Genomic DNA, 27,787 nt, shown 5'->3' with positions numbered 1-27,787 from the left:
AACTGGAGCCATATCTTGAAAGGTGCTTGCGCACCTCCCACCTCTCACACTTGGTCTGGCTACATTTAATCTCCTCCTCCTGAAATCTAATTGGGGAAAGGCAGGGGTAGGGGTAGGGGTCTCAAGCCTGTCCTTTTTGCCCAATGGACATTTAAAACTTTGGGGAGATCAATCAATTCAGGCCGGCATTAGTATACAGTTTATTATTTCAAGATGAACGCATAACCTGGGCACTTAATTCTTTCATTCAACGCTTCTTAGCAAACTGCATACTCATGATCTTGAAGCTAATACTTGTACTTTATAAATCTGCTATTTTAAAGAATAAGGTGTTATAGCCCTGTAAATTCTGAAATAATTGCATGTATTGTTTTTAAACCTGACAGACTTAATATACATAGTGAGTGCTAGTTTTAGGTGTATGATGTTTATTGTTTTAAGTGTTTTATAGTGGGTGTCGGTGTGTGCGCGTGCGTGTGTGCGTGTATTTTAGGATTGCCTCTCAATCGAAATAAACACATTTTGACTTAAGAACTCTTTGCTGCTGTTGAACACCATCACTGCCCCCCAAAACACCCTATTAACACTAGGAGGATAGTCATCTTTCTACATGAGTTTTACTATTCACAATGAAAACTGGGACAGTGAGCTCCAGGGGGAGATGGTACTCAGTAACTACCTTTGGAAGCATTGGGAAATGTATTTTTTTTTTTTAAGTTGTCAACTGACGGTGTGATCAAGACCTATTCCTTTTGTGAGTGGGGTCTTGAACTTTGCTCACTTTTTGTTTTGGCGGCACTAGTAAGCCCTTCATGCTGTCCGTGCAGAGGTACCCTATTCAGCATTTAAGTCTATTGCGTAGCCCTACTACGTCCCTTAGGGACAGAAGGGAAAGGGAACAAGGTACCCCTTTATTGTTCACTTATGGGAAATTTCCTGCGGTTTATAGTCATAATGTCAACAAAAATGTCAACAGTCAAAATTTCGAAAAAGAAATGTCGACTTTTTTTTTCAATGCATTTTTTTTTTAAATGGGGGGGGTTCCCCCCCAATCCCCTTTTAATTTTTTTTTAATTTTTCCCTTTTTTTTAACTCCCGAACCCCTAAAATAAATATATAATTAAAAAAAACGAAAGTCAACATTTTTTTTTCGACATTTTTTTGTCGACATTTTTGTCCGTCGACATTTTTTTTTCGAAATTATGACTGCCCACCGTTTACAGCAAGGTAGCTATATTTTAAGTACCATGACCAAAAAGCTAATCTTGTTTAAGCCCTGTCTTTTCAGCTCACTGTCTTTTCGTTAGCCGTTGTCCTCATGGGCAGGGGTAGGAAATTGTCACATATGCCCTACGTGCCGCTCTCAACATACCTAGGCAAACACATCACTGAGGCAAGAAGAAATGCCCACTGGCTAACCATACGAGACAATTACCTTTAAGGCACTAGTAATCACTCATAGATGCCCGTCAAATTCAGCACTGCCTTACCTCTCATGAAATTCACCATACCTCAATCAAGGAGACTGACAAGAATAGCCTACACCAACCGCATACCTACACTGAAATTCAGACTCTCTAAAGCTGGGGGATCCTGCTTTCTTGCTATGCCACCAAATTCTGGAATGCCCTTCCACACAAGCTGTGGGCAGAACAATCCAACTGGCCCTTCTGGAAACACCTGAAAACGTGGCTTTTCAGGGAATATATTATCTGATCAGCATCCTATCCTTGTCTAACCTTTTCTTCCTCCCCCCAATGACACAACTTTGTCTGCGCAACGTGATTCTTATTTAACAAGTCTCCATGTAACTGAACAAATTAAACAGCATCTTCCAAATTATTTGATCTTTCAGCGCCTTGATACCTCTGGGCTTAGTGCGCTATATAAATGCAAAACATAAATAAAATATGAACATTCTCTTCAGAAGCTCTGCAAAGAGCCCAGGAAGCAGCATATGTGCGCATGAAACTGGTTTGGACTAGGCAAGAAGTCCTAGAAACACCAACCACTTCCAAGCTAGAGTGCTGTGAAGACTGGCTGAGCTGGTTATCCATCATTGGATAACTACATGAAATTTAAATGACTGACCCCCCCTGATAGGTGGGTTGGGGGTTGCACACCAGGCCCAAGTTCTGTATATCTGGGGGGAAGATCTGGAGCTATTCAAAAAGTTGACCATTAGAGTTGAAAAACAAGATACCATAAAGGGATGCCTGGAAGCTGTTGCTGCAACAAATGCTGCCCAAGCTAACTCGCGAAAAGTAAAGATTTATTCTCCATTTACCAGGGTCGGTCTGCGCTGTCCACTCCCTTGACCAAGTGGGAACAACTGGTTCTCTGTCCTGTACCTTGTTGGACATCTCCTTAAACCTTCTGAAAGCCATGGGTCCATAGCTGGCTTAAAACCTCTGGAGTGGAGACTGAGTGCTTGAACACCATGTGGCACTTCATGCTACACAACTTGCCGAGTTATCTCATTGAGGGATCCGGACTTCGTGACTTCTCTGCTCTTTACTAGGCAGAGGTCTTGCAGGAACAGAAGTTCGGTTATAGTCCTCCATTGCAGGGTCACAAAGGCTGTCTGCTGCATCATAGGCCCCTTCTCGGTTATGGGTATTGCAAAAAGGGTTCTTTGTCTTCAGAAAGAGGAGGTCCATCCTCCTGACCCAAGACCTGTGTGGTCACGGTCTGAAACCAAATTTCTGGACCCTTCTGTCAAAAGGATTCACCTGCAACCCTCAGATACCACCTGCCCCCAACCTTTAGTCAAAGGAGGAAATCCCATCCCCAATGGCCCTGATTTACCTGGAGCAGTTGGTCTTCTTGGTTGTGGTTTGAGGCGCTGGGCTTCATACTTTTTTGTGCCGTCAGCATCGTTTCCAAGAGAGCATGAAGTCATTCTCCGTAGCTATCCTTACCTTTGAAATTTGTTTTTCCAGTAGGACCCCCCCCCAATGGAATTCAGATTGGTACCAGTCTTCTTGCTCCAATACGAAACCTGTAAGTTATAGCTTAAGAAACATTACTATTCAACCAGACTTGACTATGCCTTTCATCCCCATTGAATCCTATAGGATTACGTAGATAACTGTTCTCAACTCCCCCCAGTATCCTTAAAGGCAAACCAACATTGAACTCTTGTTTATCATTGCTTCCTAGAATGGGTCTTGGACTGCTTAAATTAGTTTGTGAAATTAGTTTATGGCGCCCTATACATTTTGTAAGGTTGACAGACCTTTTCCCAGCACATTTTTGCGTAATAACTATTTTCAACTAAAGTGTGGTTGGTGCTCAAACAGGACACCTACATTGAGTTGAGTATATGGGAGACATTCCTCACCTAGACAAAATCCATAGCTTATATCCCTTTAGAGACGCGGCAGACGCAGAAACTCGGACACGGCCCAGGAAGGTTTTCTGCTTTGGGCCTGTCCCGATAGGTCCCTGGAAGGCTGTCAAGGTGCATGGGCAGGTTGCCAGATTCGGGCCGCTCCACATGCAACCCGAACTGACCGCTCTCCTCACTCTGGCCTGGGCAGCCCTGTATTCCCATGAGTGCACCAGGCTGCTCTGGGCACGCAGTCCGGCTCCATGTTCACAAGTCGGGTTGTCCCCCTGACGCTGCCCGGCACAACTGTTTCGGTAAGTGCTGGGGGACCGCTCGAGGATGAGAATAACCCCTCCTCCCCCAAACCTGAGGGAGTTTTCCTTCTCCCTTTTCTTCTCTCCTTTCATAGTTTAAATGCTTGCTCAACATTTCTCCCATTCTTGGGCAGGGGAGTTCTGCCGCCCCCCTTCTTTTTAACATTCCATCCAGCTCTATGGTGGGCTGCATGGAGTATTCCAAAACTAAGACATGCTCTTTCAAATGGATTGTGTCCTCCAACATAGTAATGTCCACAGCTGTGCTGCTTTGGACATTTTTCGTCCGAGGGCGTCCTGCGTCAATGGCATCGGGTCGATGTCCCTCGAAGGCCTCTGTCGAGGGTGACTTCGCCCGTAGCATCAGTTCTGTTTTTTTTGCAAGCGTGTTTGCTTTGAGAACTCAGCGCGCCTCGTGTGATGATCTTTCTAGAAAATGTCTTCATTATCTACCCCTCTGACTCCGCGGTTTGGTTTTAAGACATGCCGGGAATGTAAGTCCAAAATGTCGATTACGGACCTGCACTGCATCTGCTTGTGGTGTCTGGGCGAAAATCATGATACCGACTGCTCGAAGTGCCAGTCATTGACTGTTGTGGCCTTGCGGGAGCGTAATGGGAAATTACAGGTAAGTCAGGATTCTAAACCTCGAAAATCCCAAAAAACTGCAGGTATTTCCACCAACAATTCGAGGAGCAACTCATTGTCGGAAGGAGTCCCGGGGATCTCGATCCGGAGTGGGTCCCGCCACTCGTCCTCGTCTCAGCACTCCCAGAAGCGGCGTCACCGGTCGCCTTCCCAGTCCTCGACGGATGATGGCTATGCGAGGAAAGTGGCTTGTCCCACTAAATCCTCGACCCCGGAGGAATGGGAGGCATTCAGGGAGCAAATGCTAGCTATTTTCCAATCCCTGGGCACAGTTAAGTCCGCGCCTTGGGAAGAAGCCAGCAGAGAATGGTCTCGGTCCGATGCTCACGCGCCTTCAGGCCCAGGCTTTCGGCGCAATATACATCTGGAACCGGCGAGGTCCCGTTCGGAGAAGGCTCTGGTGGATCGGCAGAAACGTGCTAGATCCAGGTCTCAAGTCTTGGTCCCCAGCAAAACCGCAGAAATCTGGTAAGGGTTTGAGGTCGGTGTTAACACAGTCTGCGCTGTGTCCGTCAAGTACGGCTGTCCGAGGTTTTCCTTCGATCCAGCCATCGGAGCCTTCGGCGCAGTTATCGACAGACGTCGAAGCCTTCGGGGCATTTTGGCCAGAACTTGCCGGTGGAGGCCCCTGGTACTGTGGATCATCCAAGAAAGGCTTTATCCAAGACGGTGAGGCCTGATGTGGACACCAGGGACGCTCCTGTCCCTAGGAAGGAGTATTTTCATTCTCTGCATGATATTTATGAGGAGAGGTCAGATATGGAATTTGTGTCTGTTGAAACTCATGAGACTTCTGACATGGTCTTTTCTGATTACAGTCAGTTGGAGTAGTTGCATTAGTTGTTGCAGGATGCCAGTGGCCTTGACACGTCTCCTGAGGTGGAGTTTAGTAGGTCATAGCCTGGTGCTCATGCTGTATCCTCCTATAGATGGTTGATGTCTAGAGACAGAATATCTCGGATGGTCCAGTCCTCCGTTTGCATTCGATCAAGATGACCGGACTGATATTTTGGATCAGGGTCCGTCCACTGAACAAGTGTTGCCTTTTCATTTGGCATTGCAGAAAGGGGTGGCGGCTACTTGGCAGACCCTGGAGGCTCTTCTGGCAGTCAACTAGTCGTTAACTAAGAAATGCCACCCATCCAGTAGCGACCCCAGCTTCCTATCCACTCGCCCCACTCCCGAGAGTTTGTTAGTTCAGGCGGCTACGGCCACCTTGAGGCAGGCAGCGTACCCTAGCATCCCTCTTGATAGGGATGGCAAGCGATTCGATGGTTGGGCACGCAGGGTATTTTCTGCTGGGAGTATGGCGCTGAAGTCGGCCAACTCCACTTGTGCCTTGGCAAGGTTCTCTCACACTGTGGAATTGTCTCTCTAGCGGCCGAGCATATCCCTGACGTGGAAGAAAGGGATGGGTTGCTTGCTCTTGTGCAGGATGGCAAGGATGCCATGTGTGAATCCCTTCAGTCTGGGTTGGACACGGCTGATCGTGTTAGCCGGTCCATGGCTGCGAGCACCGTGATATGCAGGTTTGCGTGGCTGCGGAAGTCAGGTTTTGCTCCAGATATGCAGGCCCGTCTTCCGAAAATGCCCTTCGATGGCTCATTTGTTTGGCAGCAAGGCTGACGAGAGCCTTGAGAGGTTGCAGACCTCAAAAGCTGCTGTTAAATCTTGGGGCGCAGCTCTGCATCAACCTCTGCCTTTTCATCCTGGGGGACAACAGTGGAGGGGAGAGGGGGGGGGGTCCTTTTGTTACTATTCCTCTTTTGGAAGAATGAGATGAGCCACTAATCAAAGGGGACACCATAAAGGTACCTGTGGTGGACGGGGAAAAAGAGGTGCCAACGCCGCTCAGGCAGCTGCCTCTGCCTTCACGCGCTGCCACAGCCGCTCCAAAACAGCTATGAGGCAATGTTCCATTGTTCGCCGGTTGGAGGACTGTCTCAGCATCTCAAAGAATGGCAAGCTATTACTTCAGATGCGTGGGTTCTGGATACAAAAGCCAATGGCTATTGCCTTCCCTTCCTAAAGCGGCCTCCCGACAATCCACCGGGGAATCTCTCTTTGAAGCTTCCAGATCCGCTCCTTATGTACTAAATCGCGACCCTGCCGGAGAAAGGTGCTATGGCACTAGTGCCTGAAGCAGAGAGGAACAAGGGATGGTATTCCCCATATTTTCTTGGACTTGCGTTGGTTGAACAAGTTCCTCAGGAAGGACAAGTTCAAGATGGTCACTCTTTCTCAGGTCCTTCAGGCCCTTTGACTTCAGGATTGGTTGGTGTCTCTGGACCTACAGGATGCTTGTTTTCATGTACCGATTCATGGAAATCATAGAAAATACCTGAGGCTTGCAGCTGGCAACTCGCACTTTGTTTTGGGTCCTGCCATTCGGATTGCCCTCCACCCAAGGGTCTTCACCGAGCTAATGCAGGTGGTGGCAGCGTATCTCAGGCAAGGGGGGGGTATGGAGGGGGGTGTTCACGTCTATCCCTACCTCGACTGGTTGATCAGAGCGCATTCTCCCGAACAAGCCTTGGACCATCTCAGCCTCACCTGCTGCTCCCTTCACAAGCTGGGCTTCTCCCTCAATTTCAAGAAGTCGCATATGACGCCTTCCCAACAGCACCAGTACATCGGGGCTGTGTTGGACACGTCCTTGGGGAAGTGCTCGCCTCCAGAGGAGAGGGCTCATCACATTGTACAGATGGTCAACAAATTTCAACGTGTACAGAGTCTTCCAGCTTTCAAATTCTTAAGGTTGTTTGGCCTGATGGCATCCTGCATTTTTCTGGTGCCAGAGGCCAGACTGAGGATGAGATCCCATCAATGGGTTCTCAAGATGCAGTGGTCACAATTCTCAGGCAAGATGTCAGATCCCGTTCAGATCCCACTCTATATCGCAGGATCTTCTGTGGTGGGCCAGCGAAGGGAATCTGATGAAGGGGGATCCGTTTTGGCAACCATGGCCAGAGGTGATGGACGCTTCCCTCACAGGATGGGGAGCTCATGCCGACGATCTGACTGTCAGCTGTCATTGGTCTGTCGGAGTCCAAACTCCACATCAACCTGTTGGAGCTGTGGGCCATCAGGCTGGCCCTGAAGGCTTTTCTGCCATCTGTGCGGGCAAAGAGTGTCCTGATCATGATGGACAACACAGTGGCCATGCATTACCGCAACAAAAAAAGGGCGGTAGGGTCACTCCCGCTATGCAGAGAGGCGATGCAGCTCTGGTTCTGGGCGATGCAGCAAGGAATATCACTCTCGGCAGTCCATCTAGCTGGAGAGGAGAATGCAGCAGCAGACACTCTGAGCAGGCAGAGCACCGTCTCCCATGAGTGGTAGTTGGCTCATGAAGTCCTTCGGGAGATCTTTTCCCTCTGGGGAACCCCACAAGCGGCCCCGTTTGTGACCGGTGCCAGCCGGAAGTGCGAGAGCTTTTGCTCAAGGGAAGGAGCCTTGGGGGACGCATTTGTCGTGGATTGGTCATTTCCACTTCTGTACGCGTTTCCTCCGGTCCCCATCATTCCTCAGGTGCTAAGGAGGTTGCAGAGGTTCGGATCCCACATGATCCTCATTGCTCTGGATTGGCAAGGGGAGCGTGGTACCCGGACCTTCTCGAAATGTGGGGGGGTGGTTTGGGTTCTCCATCCAGAGGAGAAGACTCTCAACCTTCCCGCTTGGTTTCCGAAATGTTGAGCTATAAGGATTGGGACATCCCGGATGATGTGATGCTTTCGGCCAGGCGGCCGGCAACCAAATTCCTGTACCGTTGGCATCAGTTTTGCGACTGGTGCAGAGGACACAATGTCGATCCTTTTCAGTGTTCCGTTCTGATGGTTCTTTCTTTCTTTGGCCCACAGGGGTCTTCAAGTGTGTACAATTAAATGTTACCTGGTGGCGCTGTCTATTTTCAAGCGCTCTGAAGAATGTTCTTGTTTTAAGATTCCTTTGATTTCCCAATTGCTAAAAGGGCTCACAAATGTGTTCCCGCCGTCCCCATTTCAGGTGCCGGTTTGGGATCTGAATTTGATCTTGAAATTCCTGATGGGTGCTCTGTTTGAACCACTGCACTCTTGTCCTTTGAGACTTGTCTTTCAAGACGGTTTTCTTGGTTGCAGTTACATCTGCTCGCAGAGAGTGAATTGCAGGCACTTTCGTCTAAGCCACCCTTTACTGTGTTCCACAAGGATAGGGTTGTACTGAGGGTATGTCCGTCCTTCCTTCCTTCCTACCTGAGGTAGTGTCCGAGTTTCATCTGAGCCAGAAAGTGGCGTTTCCTGCTTTCTATCCTCCCCTCATCCTGTTATTAAGAGAGACTCTATAGGTTGGACCCTAGGAGAGCTTTGAGCTTTTGTATTTCTAGGATGTCCAGGGTCAGAGTGGACGACCAGCTTTTTGTGGGGTACACTGGACACCGTTTGGGCCAGGCTGTTAGCAAACAGTCCTTGTCCAGGTGGATTATCCTCACCATTACTGAATGCTACAGATTAGCGGGCAAGGACCCGCCTGAGGGATTGCGAGCTCACTCCACTAGGGGCGTGGCTACATCCACAGCCCTGCAGCAGGGAGTTCCTATTAAGAATATTTGTGACGCAGCAACGTGGTCTTCCATCCACACCTTTGTCAAGCATTACTCCCTGGATATGCTCCATGGTCCGGATATGGCCTTTGGTAAAGCAGTGCTTTATTCTGCCATCTGATTGGGTATTCTAAATTCTTCTCTCTCCTCCATTCACTGATACTGCTTTGGGAGTCTGTCAAAGATGTGGAATACGTTGGAGGACACAATCCATTCGAAGAACAAGTTACTTACCAACTAGTAACGTTCTTTCGACTGGATGTTCCTCCAACGTATTCCACATCGCCCTCCCAGCCTGCCCCTCTGAAGAATTTCCTATGCTATTGCAGCTTGCGTTCCTGCAAGGCTATGTGCAGTCAAGCAGAAGTTGTGTACGAGCATGCTACACGTTATGGAGAAAAAAACAACTGAAGCTACGGTTGCCGTGCATCTTATTTGCCGGGACATCGACCCAACGCCATCGACGCAGGACGCGCTCTGCCGAAAAAATGTCCAAAGCAGAACAGCTGTGGACATTACATGTCAAAGATGTGGAATACGTTGGAGGTACATCCAGTCGAAAGAATGTTACCAGTTGGTAAGTAACGTGTTCCTCTCTCACACACACAAACAAACAATTTCCTACATATTCAGGGTCAATTATCACTAGCCGACGGCTACTGGTGCATGCAAAATTTGACGTTTGCCAACGACAAGTGCTTTACAGTGCACTGTTAAAATAAAGTCAATGCAAAATCGGAAGCCCCATATTTCTTTCCTTCATTATCCAAACAGTTATTTTCATAAATGGCAGTTCAAGAATTGTATTTCTCTCAAGCAAATGGCTTTGTCCTCATATCATAAGAAGAGAGTGGGAGGGGCTGTTCAACACTGCCACAGAAAATGGTTAAGCAGGAAATCATGCATTTATGACAAGCATTTGCACATCTGCCAGGTTTAAACAGAAAAATCCAAATTTAAAAAAGAAACATAGTAGACTAGTTTGACATATTCATATGTAAATTCCTTACTTTGTTGCCCGTATAAACTTGCCCCAAACTGAGACAGCTGACCTGATGAGGATGGCGATGGTGATGCCAGCATCTGCAATGAAATGAGTTGTGTTAGCTGAGATTTTGAAATTGGGTCAAACACATATGCAGCCAAATATTAAGATTATTCCCTACCATGTTTTAATCGACAAGAAATGCACATACTTAAAAAAAAACATGAACATAAAAAGCACACTAGCATGTGCAACATTTGGTACTAGTGTTGAAGTAACGAGAACGTTTCAATACAATTGCTCCTTTTGCTTTATTGTAATTAAAATGTAAGCTACCTTGATTTATTACCATACACACCTCAGGAAAATAAGCACATTTCAAGATTAAAGCCTGCATTTTAGTAAAAGAGACTTATTGTGTGTGCATGTACCTATGACAACAGAAATTTCATAAATGCACATTCACTTACCAATATGTGACGTGTGGTAAAAGAAAAATTGGGACAGTGGAGATATTTTGGAGAAATCTCAAAATCCCCATTGACAGCCAGTAGTCGTAGTTGACCCCCAAATCTAACTAGTCTAACCAGCCTGAATCTTTAAGCCACTCTTCCCCCAACCCACGCTAGGGTGTTGGAAAAGTGGTATTGCTGCAGCTTCAAATCCATGCCCCTCTTGGAAACTTCCCCGAGTGTAGCCAGATCCAGAGGGAACAGGTCAGCCACTGAGGTAGCACCAATGAAAATAGGCCATGGTAATGGAAAATGCTGAGCTCTATAAATACTTTGGAGCATACATAACATGCATGTCATAAAACAGCATGGGTATGTAAAAATCAATAGGGCTCAAATCAGGAAGCGTTACAAATAAATTCCAGTAACAGTGATCGGACCTTCATTTGGAAGATAGGAATACTTTCATAATTCAGTATAACCAAACTGCATGTCAGACTACTCTGATCAACTGAGGCGCAGAGATTTACATTCCTGGAGAAACATACATGTCACATTGATGCAATCAAGCAAGAACTGTTCCCTATGAAAGTCTCAATAAAAAAAGAGAAGTCTGGAAAAATAACAGTAAACCTGGAGATAAAATGGTCTACCGTGGGCAGTGTTCGAGAGCCCGACCAAGGAGGTCACAAAATCCTGAAGTTCCCAGCTCCTGGAATTAGTAAAACATGCTGATGAAGGTCTAAACAGGCATCAATTTAATGAAAGAAAGCTCCCTGGTGTTGCAGGGCTTCAACTGTTGTACTATTTATTCGAGGCAGAAGATTGCTGACCATGGCGTATCTAGCCTTTATAAAAATGTAAATACGCCAGGTTACATTTCTCCATGCACATCATTTATGCAGATGGACCATAGACAACGTTTACGTAGTATCTCCCTCTTTTGGCCTACAGGTGGCTATGCAGCACTTCACCAAGTAGAAGATGTGTGCTCAGCAGGGCAATGCAACGTTGACCATGAATGAAGCGAGCATGGCCATTAAAAGAGGCATTCTACACAACTCCCAAGTTATTTACTCCCATGCTGGCCGACGCACCCAGTAAGAGTAGATTTCGATTATCAGTCGTGTTACACACTGCCACACGCAGCGCCCCTCATATATGCCCATCAGGTACGTAAACATAAGATCGGTGGCTGGTAGTGATCACTGTTCAGGCCCCCCAACCTCTCTTCACCAGCCTCAAATGCTCCACATGGCTAACGGAGTCCTTCAATAGTTTGGTAAAGCACCACAGGCCCTCAATGTACACAGAGCAGGGGAAGCTGCCCACACATTAATTTGGATTGTTTATTTCCATTGGAGCGGACACCACAATTTGCCGCCAGAGTCAACATTTGATTAATTTCCTGTTCATTTTTATTCAGCAGAATTGTACACCCAAAAAAACAAACGAAAACTCTGTCCACCTTGTTAAATGTAGTGCTCAGGTCCATGATGGCTAAATAAATCGGCTCCCCCCTACCATAGACAGAGGAGGCTGTTGTGATGTAAGTTAGTCAGTCTTGTATTGTATTACTGGCCAGGAGTGCATGCTGATGGAATGTTGATTGTATATATGAAAGGCAGCTCAGGAGAATGGTGTGTCTGTGTGTTCTATGAATGTCAGTTAGGAGCCTTAGCTGGGAGTGAGTGGATGGCCGGTGGGTCGGTTGTGTGATCTGTTCCTGTGATGTCCACTTGTGTCGACATGAAACTATGTTGTACATACTAGGAGTAACTGGATCCTGTACAGGTGTATATATGTACAAGAAAGCCTTCCTGGACTAAACTATGTGGTGCCACAGCTGGTTTGTGTATGGGATGTAAGATCCCTAACATAAAACATAACATTGGCGACAAGTCTAAGAACCCACATCAGGAGAAGAGACTAAAGACAGAACAGAAGACAGCTGGACCAGTGTAAGAATACAGCAACAAAAAGAAGTAGGAGAGCTGGGGGTGGGGGGGCAGGAGCAGCTGCAGTATAGACCCACTGTTCCCCTGAGCATTTTAAAAATACCCATCCTCGCACAGCAAAGCATCACGTGGGTTATCTGGGTGGGAGGCCCTCATCAGTGAATGTTACCCCCAGATACCTCATAAGGGAAGGAGTAACAATAAATGTTTTGCCCGCACAAACTTTTACCATTCACTAGAAGAAGGGCATGAAAGGTCATTGCCACCATATACTGTGAAGTGAAGGCATAAAATAAGTAACGTTGCTTACCTCTGAGGATTGCCTGGGCTTGTATGATGATGCGCAGACATGGGTGCAGAGCATGACGTACTGCTGAGGGGCTTCCCGCAGTAAGTGAAAGCAATGTAATGCATCACCAGCAGCATAACATACGGCGTGATGAGAAGCAGCGTTGGCTCCCAGGACTTCATGTAAGGAGCGTAACGGTCGCGGCCGCCGTGACTTACGCTGCAAGGGAAGTTCTGTCCTTGCCTGAGGCCCTGCTAGTTGTGAGGATGTCGGCGGAACGCCGGGGGGTATGGCGATTACGGACCAGGAGATAAAGTGGCAGTTGGCATGTGTTGAGGCCAATTGCTCATTGCGCGCTAAATATATTAGAATAAAGCACCCAACCAGCGTGAAGGCTAATACCCATGTAATTGTACTCTGACATAGATACAATGGTCCAGTAGCCTGTTGGCAAAGCAACTCAATTTACGTAGCAGAGCGCTTCAGGATAGACATGAGATGTGCTCTGCGTGCGGGTCATTTTGATTCTAAGAAGTGCCGTGGTTTGGGAAATGTTGCGGCCCCTCGTACATGAAATGAAACTACGTATTATATGTGAATCGTAGACTGCCCGCAATATCAAGTGAAACATTAGATGACCCGAAACACCATAATATTATTGTGCAAGTGAAATGTGGAATTTCCAGAAGAACCAAGTGAATTAATGTGCAAATGAAAGTGCCAGCTATTTTGGAATTGGTAAATGAAGGAGTGAAGTTCAGATATGTTTAGATCCACATTTCAGGAGTGTACAGGAGACTTATTTATAGAGGAGTATTGTAATGTGCTCACCACGAAGAAGCCTGCAATTCTGCATGGAATGTCTGAACATGTGTTGGCCTTGATCAGGCTAGCACATTCATAGTAATGATTTGTATAATTGTTTGGCTGGTAAATGTAATATGAGCGTAATGCGTGGAGTATTATGCAAAAACAGTTAGGTTATGCAGTAATGTGAGATTAATATTGTGGTGACATAATGAGGGAATATTTTAATTGAAGATTTTAGGAGATGGGTGCAAGTGAATCAAAGCAGATACAAGCATCAGAAATACGATTACAGTGAGTAATGTATACTTTCTAAGGCTTGTGGAATCATCTTAGATAACATGATGTGCATACATTTGCAAGCAGTGTGAGAAGGTGGTGGGTTGTGAGACGGTTCATGGGCAAAAAGATGTTTGAGAACCACTTGTCCCACCTGTGTGTATCTGTCTTGGAATGGGTGCAATTCTGATTTGGTAAGCAACGGACGACGTGACCTTTCTGCCCATAGTATAAAGCTTCTTGCTTTCCTTGTTGGGCAGAGCCTCAAAGGAAGCAAGAGGGGGTGGCCTGCTCTTTTCCTAGTTGTAGTTACAACTAAAGAGTCGGGCTTCAGCTGACCTCTAATGTACAGAGGGTCCAAAGGTGCGGGTTTAAATAGCTTCTCTATGCAGGGTTTACAGCCCGTGTGAGGTTAGGGGGCTCTAATGACTGCTGTATCTTGCGCTGTATTGACTTGAGGAGAGGAATAAATTGCGGCACAAGTCTTCTTGTCCCCAAGGATTTGTTCTACAAAATCCTTATCCTGTTGATCCTCCTGGGTCTCCATTTGAATGTGCTCTGCCGCCTTGGCTAGCACCTAATTTAGAAGGGGCAGGTTGTCAATTGGGGAATAACTGATCGGGGGTCCATATGATACATATTGGCCTCTGGGTCAGCCTCTTGGTCTTCATCGTCCCCATAATAAGGGTCTGCTGCATCATCCTCGAACTGAGGGTCTGCTGCCTCTACAATGGAGAGGTCTTCGTATTCGGAGTCCAGGTCAGAGTTTTAGGACTGTGCTTCACACTGGAATTTCGGTACGAGACCTCTTACCAGGGGTTTCAGAAGGTTGAGCAGAGATTTGTGACCCACAGGGAGCAGTATTGGGGGGGGGAGTGGAGTGGAACTCTCGAAATAAGCAAGGTCCTTTTTGTAGAAATTAGCCTTAAAGGACATTCTCCTCATGCCACGGTCTATGTCTTCTGATGACCATTGTGCCGAACTTCTGAAGACCAAAGGTTGTGAAGGAAGACCCAAATCCTCATCTGTGAGAGGAAGTACCCCAGATTTCTTTTTAGGCCTAGCCTCTAGAGGTTTATCCTTTTGAGGTATGGGCCTAGATTCTTGATTTTGTTCCTTATGAGGGCTTTTATCCCTAGGAGGGGTCTTTGAGGACTTCTTTTTGTGCTCCCCTCTTCCCCATGGTGCCCAGAGCTGTGTTTATCCAATTGTATGGGCCGAATACCTGACCTGACGCAGAGCGTCGATCTTCGGCTGTGGGTAGGGCCAAGGCCTCATCTGTGGACGATCGGCCATTAGTAGGAGTTTTACGCGCAACACGGTCAGGCCCTCTCGTGCGGCGATCGTGAAGGCCCAGGGGACAGGTAATCAATGGACCTTTCTCTGGGCAAGAACCCTCGATGTGGTCTCTTGGGAGACAAGTTGTAGAATAAATGCTTATCGACCCACGGAAATGTTCTATTGCACTTGGGGCAGAATTTAAAGGGGGTCTTGTCCATAACTACAAAATATGGCAGCTGGGTGAAAGTAGTGTAAGAAAAGGGGCATATACATCCTAAAATGACCTCCCCCCCTCTCTCCCTACTGTATGAGCTGAGGCCCGGGCGGCTTTCTAAGGCCGAACGGTCCATCGCGGTAGTCTTTCGACGGGCAGTCTCTGTCTTTACTGGTGCGATATTTCGATGGTCAGTGAAATAAAGGATAGAAATAATGAACTATCAGTAATTGAAAAAAGTCAATTGCTTTATGCTGAAAGAGGAACTCGGCTACACGTGTCCATCTAGAATGGTGGAAAAAAAACAATCTGAGGGACCTCGAAGCGTGAGGGATCATGGGGGACAGTAGACGTCACACAAGGGATAGTATTACTGGCCTGTCGACATCCCTTTTCTAATTTGCCTCGAAAACAAGTGTAATACTTTGCAGCTGCCACTAAATCTCGGCCTATGCACAGCAAGTGATCTAAGCAGATTCCACAAGCCTCAGAAATTATATATCGGCTAGACCAAAGTGTTTATCAGGATGCATATGTTTGTGCTGTATATAGTACAGTTTTACAGTGTGTAGTGCATCTAGAGACAAGTTAAGGTTTACCGGATTGTCATAAAGAGATGCAATCTGCAGTTCAAAATGTGAGAGTTTGGAAACAAGCTAAAGACTTCCAGGTTCTTAGGATAATGGCTGAGCATGGGCCAGGAAAGGTTAATGTAGCAAATGGTGCAGTTATTGGTAAATGTGCACAGAGTTGGTGCATAGGCCAGGGAAAATATACTTGAACATGAATGCAATAACTAAGAATGAAAAATGTATTAATGGAAAGATAAAAAAGCATGAACCAATAAGTGTTAAAATGCATGATATGAGAAACTTAAAAATGCATGGAATAAGAATTTAAAATGTCCACAGAGAATTAAATGAAGTGTTGCAGTGCAGTCAGCTGGGAATAGATGTATAGATATTGCACAGGTATAGAAACAGCCAGCTAGATTGTATACATGTTTAGCCAAATTGTCTCATATTATCTTTCTGTTATGAAAAGGAGATGGTTATAGTTAATTACTGGTACTGCCAGGAACACCTTATTTGTTGAATTTGTTATATGCAGTGGGTGATGATGGTGTGTCTAGTGTGTATGGGGCATGCATGTGTGTGAAGTGTTGGGTCTGGTGAGGCGTGGTGCTAGTGGCATACATGGATGTTTGAAGTTTTGAGTGTTTGCACAAAGCTGGTAGTTGAGATTCTGGTGTACGGTTTAAACTGGGCGATAAGTAGGAGCCGATTGCAGATGTTTGTGTTCTGAAAGTGAGGGTGGAAGTTGGTGGATGTTGTGTCCCTTCTGTGTTTGTTGTTCCTGTTGTGGACAACACCACCTGCCCGGTATGGTAGTTGGTGGACTTTGTGAAACTGTAATGCAATCCCACAGCCCAAATGGTAGGTTTTGTATGTTGAACAGGCCATGGAATAGAGTGGGCACCACACGTTGTAGTATATGTGTAAGTATTCAAAAAAAACCAAAAATTAGACGAAAATTCAAGTGGATGCTTGCGGGAGCTGGTTGTTATGAGTCTGGAGACACCCTGACTCATCAATACAAGAACAACAAAAGGCTAGATGAAAAATCTAGTCAAACAACCGCTCTCCGTACAAACCCTACTAGGGTGATATGATTCAAACATTCAAATATAAATTCTTCTTTACTTTTTTTCTTTTGCTTAAATTCAATGAAGAAAACGCTTGATCCAAAGTAGTGGTAAAAGTAATATGTTTATCAAAAACATGAATTTCCCAAAAGTAAAAAGAGGAAAATCACTAATTATATCTTAGTGAGGATAAGACTGCCACTTCTCATACTTAAATAGACTTCATATACCAATGCATTTCGGAGCAAATGGCTCCTTCATCAGGGTAAGTCTATTCTAATAATCCAAAATCAGACATATCAAATGAAATAACACAATATATAATCATATATATTAGGAATGACACAATATACAATCATAAGTCACCAAAGAAAAAAATAAAAATAAAAATAAAAAATAAAATCACATACCGAAAAACGGATGAGGATTCAGGTCAAAGTGAAACATGTAATGAAAAAAAGGGACAGAAGTAGAGAGTCAATGAATGCAAGTAGCATAAAGGATATAACTATGTAAATAAAGAAAAAATAATGTAAACGGACTCACGAGAAGTGTTTAGCCGCGTAGAAGTAAGAGTCTACAATCTCAAGCAGATGTGTGGTCTGCAGCCAGTTACAACAGAATGCAGATTGTGGCCCAATTGATAAAGCTGAAAAAAGCAAAGTTGTGTTTCAAGAAGAGTCCATGGAGCATAGTAACGCTGTGATTGGAAAGAATAGTCTCCCATGTTTACCTGGAAGACAATGAGAGTCTATGCCGGCCAGGAGAACGCCGTTCTGCATTGCTGAAAGCAAGCGTTGCTAATGGTAACGCTGCTAGTTATACTCACGTGATCGCATTGCATCGGGGGAGCGGTGCGATGCGGCACGTACATTTGAGAGGCTGCGTATGAGGCATATAGACATATTAAGAGCTAATTATGTAATTATCAACACTCGGATAAAGGAAAGAAGAAAAAGGAAATGGAAATAAAAATAAAAAGTGCAAAAAAATAGACATAGAAAAAATACTATGGGAAAGTAAACACCAGAGTACTTAATAGAAAGTGAAGATATATAACAACGAAGGCACCATAAAATGGTGGCCCTTGTAAAAGTAAATAATGGTAAACATGCAACACAGCCGTGGTGGGTGGCACCAAGGTGTCACCTTGGGTCCCAGACGGGCGTCCGGGAAAGGCTGCTTAGATGCATGGGCACATAACGTGCAATTAATGAATGAATTAGAATGATTAGCAGGTGTTAACACATAACGTGCAATTAATGTATGCATTAGAATGATCAGCAGGTGTTAACATCACGACTCAGATTGTCTACAGTACTGCGTACATATTAATAATACCTAAGGATACTAACAGGGTCTGACATAATGTTCAGGCACGTGAAATCAACAGTGATCGATACGAAAAAACATTACATGATGTCACAAGGAATCAACATAGATACATCATATTCAAAGATAACAATAGTAATTGATTTCTTCATTAAGGCCATTGGGATATAGACTCCCAAGTCTGTCGATCCAATATGTCTCTCGTTGGTTAAGCCTGAGGCTCAGATCTTCATGTGGATTAACTTTGTTTAATACTTCGAGAATCAGAAATCTAATTTGTGTCAAATTGTGACGTTTCTCGTTCCAATGGCGAGCCACTGCTGAGTTGGGATTAGAGTTACGTATGCAAGAGCGATGCTCGTTCCACCGTACTTTAGCTGCTCTCATGGATTGGCCAACATAATACATCCCACAGGGGCACTTGATTCCATAAATGATGTTCTCACTATCACAAGTGCCAAATGTCTTCAACAGAATCTTATTACCCGTGTTGGGGTGGTATATAGTATTACCTTTAATGACCAAATTACAATTAGTACAATGAAGACAAGGGTATGTTCCTGTGCGTTGAGTGCTAGGTTCTTTCAAAGGAGGTCTCGTGCGTACTAGTTCATCACGCAACTATAGTACTACCTTGTTTAATTCCAAGATCGAACTTTACAAATTTATTAGAAAATTGAAACTGAAGGTATTCTTTGAAGAACTCGAACCACATGAGAGTACCACCGATCCTCCTGACTTTCAAGAGTTCCGAACCAAGAGTAACTTTATACCACCAATCTCAGTTCCATCGATAGACATCTTTCAGAAAATGGTCACCAAGGATCTTGAACGTATCAGTTATAAAATTCCACCATACAAGAACATGAAACCACACGAAATGAAATCAATCCGTGATTTATATTGTGACAAAGAGATAACTATCCGCCCAGCAGACAAAGGAGGGGCATTGGTGATCATGAACACCACAGATTATGATGCTGAATGCATGAGACGCATCAAACAGCTGGAATATCTGATTCGCAAGGAAATTAATCGTAAACTACATGCGATTACATTAGGACGTTACTTTAAGAACCAGCGCATCCCGAGAGGCTTACGCATTCAACTCCGGCCTACCCTGTGTAAAGAAAGTAAAGAATTTGTACGGAAGTGGGAGGCAATTTTAAACAAGTGTTCACTAGACTTGATACTACTAACTATCCAAGAATTGTCTAAAAACCTAATTTCTCTGAATATCGAAATCCAAGAAATCGAGAAAGAGCTTGTGACATCACTGGGTAAAGAAGAATACGATATTATCCTAACAGAAATCAACACTAAACTGGAAGGCTATAAGACTGAGTTGGAATCCAAAAAGGTTAAAAAATTTAAGCGAGATACCTATGATTATATCAATGAAGAGGTATATACATGGATGGAAAAATACGGACCAGTAGCCTCAAAGAAACCATATAAACATCCAACAGATACCACATCGAGCTCAGACTCAGAACCACAAAGGGACTTTGATGCACACACAGAACGACCATCGGGTGATGAAAATCGCCCAGCTAGTCCTTCAATTCAAACACCGACAGGCTTGGCTTTTTTAGGAGCCCGCCCAAAAGAACCCGCAGGGGGAGGAGGAAACCTCAGAAACAAACCACAAACACGACTGCAACTGAGGAAAACCTAGTCATCAACATATCTCAGAGGGTATTGAGCAAGACCGAAGTGAATACACTTCAGAAAGGGTTAAACTTTGTGCCTACATATAGTACTACCTTGTTTAATTCCAAGATCGAACTTTACAAATTTATTAGAAAATTGAAACTGAAGGTATTCTTTGAAGAACTCGAACCACATGAGAGTACCACCGATCCTCCTGACTTTCAAGAGTTCCGAACCAAGAGTAACTTTATACCACCAATCTCAGTTCCATCGATAGACATCTTTCAGAAAATGGTCACCAAGGATCTTGAACGTATCAGTTATAAAATTCCACCATACAAGAACATGAAACCACACGAAATGAAATCAATCCGTGATTTATATTGTGACAAAGAGATAACTATCCGCCCAGCAGACAAAGGAGGGGCATTGGTGATCATGAACACCACAGATTATGATGCTGAATGCATGAGACAATTACAGGATCACAATGTCTATGCACCTTTGGATCACGACCCCACCGTGTCCATTAAACAAAACTTGGAAACCCTGCTTGATAAAGCTTTCGAACTTGACTGGATAAATGAACATACTAGCAAATTTCTTAATAATACTCACCCTAGGATTCCGAACTTTTACACATTACCGAAAATCCATAAAGATCAAGTGAAACCACCAGGAAGACCTATTGTAGCAGGTATGGACAGCATAAACCAACCACTCGGAGTTTATATTGACTTTTTCCTCCAACCGCTGATACAGAAAACGCCTACTTACATCAGAGATACGTCGCACTTTCTACAGAGGCTCAATGACACAATATTTAATCAAGAGCATTTTATGTTCACAATCGACGTGAAGAGCTTATACACATCTATTCCCCATGATCTAGGCATGGAATCTGTCGAATGGCTCTTACTTGAATCACCACCTATCCGTGCACAGAAAGAATTCATTTTGACTCTTCTTCAATTCATTGCAGAGAATTCATACTTTCAATATCGTAATAAATTCTTTTTGCAAACCTCAGGGACATCAATGGGTGCGACTATGGCACCATCATACGCCAATTGTTTTATGTACAAATTCGAATCTGAGCATGTTCTAAATAAACAAGAGTGGAATCAGAACATCTACCTATGGCTACGCTACATTGATGATATATTTGGAATTTGGACCGGTACCCACGATAAGTTCGTGGCTTTTTTTGAATATCTTAACAGCATTGATTCACGCATCCAATTCACGAACGAGATATCTATAAAACATATCACATTCTTGGATGTTAACATTGTCAAAACGGATACTGGCTACAACACCACTTTATTCCGCAAGACCACCGATCGCAATAATTTGTTGCACCGTTTGAGTTTTCATCAACCTAGCCTTTTGAAGAATTTACCATACAGTCAACTCTTACGAGTGAAAAAGATAGTAAGTGATCCTGCAGAATGCTTATCTCAACAGCCAGCTATGAAAAACAAATTCCTAGCCCGTGGTTACTCAGAAGAAGAATTACACACAGCGTCCCAAAGAGTGCAAACTCTGGATCGTGACACACTTCTTACCGGTACAACTAAAACCAAAAGGGAGCTACAAACACCGGTATATGTTTCAAGATTTTCCATTCAGAGCAATAAAATAAAGAATTCTATTAAGAAACATTGGAACATCTTCAGGAACGATGTGAGAGTACAGAAATTGTTTGATCAACTGCCGATATTTGCATATCAAAGAAGTAGGAATTTGCGTGATGAACTAGTACGCACGAGACCTCCTTTGAAAGAACCTAGCACTCAACGCACAGGAACATACCCTTGTCTTCATTGTACTAATTGTAATTTGGTCATTAAAGGTAATACTATATACCACCCCAACACGGGTAATAAGATTCTGTTGAAGACATTTGGCACTTGTGATAGTGAGAACATCATTTATGGAACCAAGTGCCCCTGTGGGATGTATTATGTTGGCCAATCCATGAGAGCAGCTAAAGTACGGTGGAACGAGCATCGCTCTTGCATACGTAACTCTAATCCCAACTCAGCAGTGGCTCGCCATTGGAACGAGAAACGTCACAATTTGACACAAATTAGATTTCTGATTCTCGAAGTATTAAACAAAGTTAATCCACATGAAGATCTGAGCCTCAGGCTTAACCAACGAGAGACATATTGGATCGACAGACTTGGGAGTCTATATCCCAATGGCCTTAATGAAGAAATCAATTACTATTGTTATCTTTGAATATGATGTATCTATGTTGATTCCTTGTGACATCATGTAATGTTTTTTCGTATCGATCACTGTTGATTTCACGTGCCTGAACATTATGTCAGACCCTGTTAGTATCCTTAGGTATTATTAATATGTACGCAGTACTGTAGACAATCTGAGTCGTGATGTTAACACCTGCTGATCATTCTAATGCATACATTAATTGCACGTTATGTGTTAACACCTGCTAATCATTCTAATTCATTCATTAATTGCACGTTATGTGCCCATGCATCTAAGCAGCCTTTCCCGGACGCCCGTCTGGGACCCAAGGTGACACCTTGGTGCCACCCACCACGGCTGTGTTGCATGTTTACCATTATTTACTTTTACAAGGGCCACCATTTTATGGTGCCTTCGTTGTTATATATCTTCACTTTCTATTAAGTACTCTGGTGTTTACTTTCCCATAGTATTTTTTCTATGTCTATTTTTTTGCACTTTTTATTTTTATTTCCATTTCCTTTTTCTTCTTTCCTTTATCCGAGTGTTGATAATTACATAATTAGCTCTTAATATGTCTATATGCCTCATACGCAGCCTCTCAAATGTACGTGCCGCATCGCACCGCTCCCCCGATGCAATGCGATCACGTGAGTATAACTAGCAGCGTTACCATTAGCAACGCTTGCTTTCAGCAATGCAGAACGGCGTTCTCCTGGCCGGCATAGACTCTCATTGTCTTCCAGGTAAACATGGGAGACTATTCTTTCCAATCACAGCGTTACTATGCTCCATGGACTCTTCTTGAAACACAACTTTGCTTTTTTCAGCTTTATCAATTGGGCCACAATCTGCATTCTGTTGTAACTGGCTGCAGACCACACATCTGCTTGAGATTGTAGACTCTTACTTCTACGCGGCTAAACACTTCTCGTGAGTCCGTTTACATTATTTTTTCTTTATTTACATAGTTATATCCTTTATGCTACTTGCATTCATTGACTCTCTACTTCTGTCCCTTTTTTTCATTACATGTTTCACTTTGACCTGAATCCTCATCCGTTTTTCGGTATGTGATTTTATTTTTTATTTTTATTTTTATTTTTTTCTTTGGTGACTTATGATTGTATATTGTGTCATTCCTAATATATATGATTATATATTGTGTTATTTCATTTGATATGTCTGATTTTGGATTATTAGAATAGACTTACCCTGATGAAGGAGCCATTTGCTCCGAAATGCATTGGTATATGAAGTCTATTTAAGTATGAGAAGTGGCAGTCTTATCCTCACTAAGATATAATTAGTGATTTTCCTCTTTTTACTTTTGGGAAATTCATGTTTTTGATAAACATATTACTTTTACCACTACTTTGGATCAAGCGTTTTCTTCATTGAATTTAAGCAAAAGAAAAAAAGTAAAGAAGAATTTATATTTGAATGTTTGAATCATATCACCCTAGTAGGGTTTGTACGGAGAGCGGTTGTTTGACTAGATTTTTCATCTAGCCTTTTGTTGTTCAGGTTTTGTATGTTGGCCATAAGCAAATCGCATCATGTGACAAACATGGCAAACCATGATAATCTGAATGTGATAATTGGGAGTCCATTTTGTAATTGCCCGCAATTTTCTTTTCTGAACGCTTTTGCAAATATATTCTGTGCTTCAGGTCTACACACGGTGCGAGGCCACAGCCTGAACTTTGAATGCTAACGTAGGTAGGAATGTGAAACCCTGCAGAAATACATTGTTTTTCTTGGTCTGCGAAACCTTGAAGCTGTACATATGCCACGGCTAATCAGCAACCCAGGTGCCATCCTGTCTTGAAAACGCTATTGTAAAGAGTAGTTAAATAAGAATTATATGGGACTAACGATGCTCCCACATGAAAGATGGTATTTTACTCTGCTTCAGAACTGTCTGACCATTAGCCCATGAGCAAAGCAAATAGATAACATTGCTGGAATGTCTCCCTGCTAGAACAGGATATCCTTTCCTGTGCCAGTGCCCTGTGTTCTCCAAAACAGTAAGCCGTCGCTGCAACCTCGGCTAGAAATACCGAATTTTTAGACTGAATGAAGTTACGTGCCTAACTGTCAATTACTGAACCCTAGCTTGTATGTCATGTATATGGGCGGACCGAATAATGCTGTACAATGATGATGCGTTATGTATATATGGCTCTCTCTCTCTCCTCTCATGATGTTTGTGAGCACACGTCGTAAGGTGTTGAGACCCGGTCGGCCAACTGAAATACTCTGAAAATGAACCAGACCTGTTTGGGAAATGAACCTCACGACTGGCGTGCCATTAGTATATGGTTATTGTGCCTTTATTCCATATATGGTCTTACAACTTCTGTGAAAACGTTTCGCTTTGGCTCTGCATTGATGTTTGCGATGCATTCGGGTCTTGTGTTAGGAAATCAGTGAACCCCCCCCCCCCGTTTTGTTTCCCCACTTCTCTGTTAGTTTTGTTTGTGCTTAACATTGGGTGTTTGTGCCAGAATGTGGCAGACTGTATATTCCGGGAGTGGCAGTTCCGGATGGAAGGTTGTTGGTTGTTGTGAAGAGTGATGGTTCTGTATGAAAGGGAGATGTGTGATGGTTTATGGAAGGGAGATGATGTGATGTTAGTTAGTCAGTCTTGTATTGTATCACTGGCCAGGATTACATGCTTATGGAATGTTGATTGTATGCATGATAGGCCGCTCAGGAGAATGTTGAGTGGGTGTGTGTGTGTGTGTAAGTGTTCTATGAATGTTAGTTGGGGGCCTGAGCTGGGAGTAAGTGGATGGCAGGTGGGTCAGTCTTGTGATCGGTTCCTGCGATGTCCACTTGTGTCTACATGAAACTGTGTTGTACATATTACGAGTAACTGGATCCTGTACAGATGTATACATGTACAATAAAGCCTTCCTGGACTAAACTACGTGGCTCCACAGCTGGTCTGTGTATGTGATGTCAGAGCCCAACCATAAAACATAACAGAGGCCCCTACCAGGTAGAGGTTCAGGGCCTGATCCCGGATTCCCCAAGCCAGGTCTAAAGCCACATTGGACCTCTGAAAGCTACCGAATGGTTGAAATCCAGTCTTCGACATGTTGCAAAATGACCGAGCCAAAAACCTTGAAGGTGGTGTCCTTTACTCTCTTCGCTCCATCTCGGTCTATTCTCCATTTCTTAAGTCATTGAAGTGTGATTTTCTCCAACTTGCTCAGTATGACTGTTTTCATTGACTAGGTCGACTCACTTTTATTATACCAGATTTCGTTTTTTTGTTCAATGCCTAAAAGCCGCTATATAAATATAAATAAATACAAATTGTGTGTACACTGTACATGATAGTAGCAAGTAGATCCACTTGAACGCCCCAAACTCGATGAACTGGTACAAGATTATTTGTTGATTAAACAGCCACTCATGGTAGGCTTTGGCCAGGTGGCCCAACTGATCCACTTCTGTGTTCATTGCTCCCATCAGATAAGAGCTTGTAGCAATATCCAATTATTGATAGACCGTTCCCATATCTGCTACAGAATGAGCTGAATGGTCCCCGACGACTCCTTGCCTGTTTATGTAAAACATAAAAACCAAATTGCCTGTTCTTTTAGATACTAACTTGTTCTGAATGTTTGGGAAGAAAGTCTTCAATGCAAGCAAAATGTACTTCAGTTCCAAGAAACTGATATGATGGATCCATTCTTTTGCTGATCACAGGTTTAAGATCTGTAGCCAATCCACTTCACCCCTCAACACAAGAGGGAGGAATCGGTAGTGAGGATGGAGAACGAGATTACAGTGTAGAGATGCCCGCTGGCTGTTTAGTTAGGACTGACAAGGATTTGGCAGTGGGCAAGCTCACTTTCTAATTGAGCTCCTTGTCCGTAGTACTGCGGAACAAATCTATCCCATCTAATGAGAGGTAGTGTACCTTGTCTTGTACCTTGTTTATAAAAACCTTGTTGAGTGAAACCACACTTAGCTACACGTATCAGTGCCGAATCCCACTCTCCTCAACATAGCGTGCCGCCACCTCCAACAGATCTTGAGCAATTATCTGTGCATCTGCTAGGCCGTCTGAACTGCTTGGAAGGATACACCTTTTGAATTTGGTCACGTCTTTCCATAATCTCCGATTCGCTCCTGTCAATATAGGTGTTGCATTGGCCTGCCTCAGATGGAGTGCAGAAATTGCAAATACCTTTTTGCCTATTGCCTCTAGTGCCCTCAGTACTTGAGATGTGGAAGAAGTGGGGCAAGCCTGCATTGAAAACATGGTTGCAGCCACAAACACTGAAGGCTGAGTGCAAGACACCAATATCCCTTCTGACTGGAGTAGATTGTACCGTATGTCAATCCTCAAATTTGTTAGAGGTAACCTGAAAAAGTCACTTGCCAGTCAAAACTTATTATCCTGGACAAAGTCTTGGATGTGCTCCGATGCTGAACGATGAGACTCCCAACATAGAAGTTGCTGAGTAAGCGCATGATATGGCATTTATAACGCGCCTATACACAAGTATTTCAAGGCAAGGGAGGAGGAACAGAGGGAAGACAGACAACGATCCTACTAGCGCAGGCGTCATTCATATTGCACAAGGGAAGGAGGAAAGTGCAGGGGGTAAGGCGGACGGGACAGTGCAGTACATCTGATAATAGAATAAACAATAAGTAAAAGTACGGCCAGCAACATGCAAGTGCAAGGATAAGTGCAGACATCAGGTGTCAAGTGCTGGTAGTGGGACTATGGGGATACAGAAAACAGTCCAAGTCCGGGGGTTGCTAGGAAGGCATTGCAGGTGTGCAACTGGCGGGGGAGGGAACCTGGGCCCAAGATCAGAGGGTGGCCAGGTAACCAGTGCAGTTTCAGTTTCAGCCAGGACGTCAGTAGTGGAGAGGAGGAGAAAAAGCAGAAGCAAAGAGAAAGGTTCTGAGGTACTTCCGAAACCGGAGAGGATTCTCCTCAAGTTTCAGGAAGGCTGTTCCAGAGGAGGCCACAGCCGAAGAAAGATCTACCACCAACTCGTTGCTTGGAGAAGCGAGGGACCCTGAGGGAGTCGGTGGTAAATGAGCGAAGAGTTCGAGGAGGAAGAAAGATATTTAGGAAGAGGGAGTTGAAGGTATTGAAGCCCCAGAAGGCCTTGTGGACAAAGCAGAGGGGTTTGTACTTAATCCTTGCAGCCACTGGAAGCCAGTGCAGAGATTTCAGTCCTGGAGAGATACGATCCCTAGGCTTGAGGCCAATGACAAGTCTCGCAGTCCTGTTCTGGATGAGTTGCAGAGGGCAAGTAGAGGCATCACAAAAGAAACATGAGTTCCACATGTGATTGGGCCCCGGGCACTCTAAACCGAGTGAATGCGTGTCTGATACTGTGTAGTTTCGCTTAAATTAAAGACAACAAACAAAACCTTTTTTTGCCTGCAGAGACTGTAGGAAAACCACCACAATGCCTAAGACAAGGGGAGAAAAATGAAAGATAAGAAAAAAGGCAGGAAAAAAAAAACTGACGGTGCCACACGCATCCGATCCAGACTTCGGACAAAAGGACTGAAGGGCTGGGTCCACAGAAGTGAAGCGTGTGGACTGGCATGCGCCAGGGCTTCATTAAAACTAAAAGGACACCATTTTTGTATGATGCTCCAAAATCTCCAGTCCCGCCCCAAAAAATAGAAGGTTTCAAAAGTATGGAGGAAAGGTGAGGGGACGTAGGAGTAACAAGGGTATGTTAAATTAGTGATGGCTGCTTGGTGAAAATATATAAAAATTAACTCTATATGGTATCCCTAATCCCTC

The 27,787-nt window shown here is 44.2% G+C and overlaps 1 protein-coding gene across 9 annotated transcripts in view; it reads right to left on the bottom strand.

The window, feature by feature from the left end:
- CNOT2 (CCR4-NOT transcription complex subunit 2) overlaps window positions 1–27,787 on the bottom strand; it is a 1,422,938-nt gene that overhangs the window by 860,195 nt on the left and 534,956 nt on the right. For all 9 annotated transcript variants that reach the window (XM_069628237.1, XM_069628243.1, XM_069628241.1 and 6 more), the window contains one exon: window positions 9,883–9,955. In XM_069628237.1, coding sequence (XP_069484338.1) covers window positions 9,883–9,955 — 73 coding nt within the window. The remainder of the gene's footprint in view (window positions 1–9,882; window positions 9,956–27,787) is intronic.

This window comes from Ambystoma mexicanum, chromosome 12, assembly GCF_040938575.1.
Source record: "Ambystoma mexicanum isolate Mex_15411 chromosome 12, UKY_AmexF1_1, whole genome shotgun sequence".
NCBI classification, from domain to species: domain Eukaryota; kingdom Metazoa; phylum Chordata; class Amphibia; order Caudata; family Ambystomatidae; genus Ambystoma; species Ambystoma mexicanum.
This window is presented reverse-complemented; position numbering and strand designations above follow the sequence as displayed.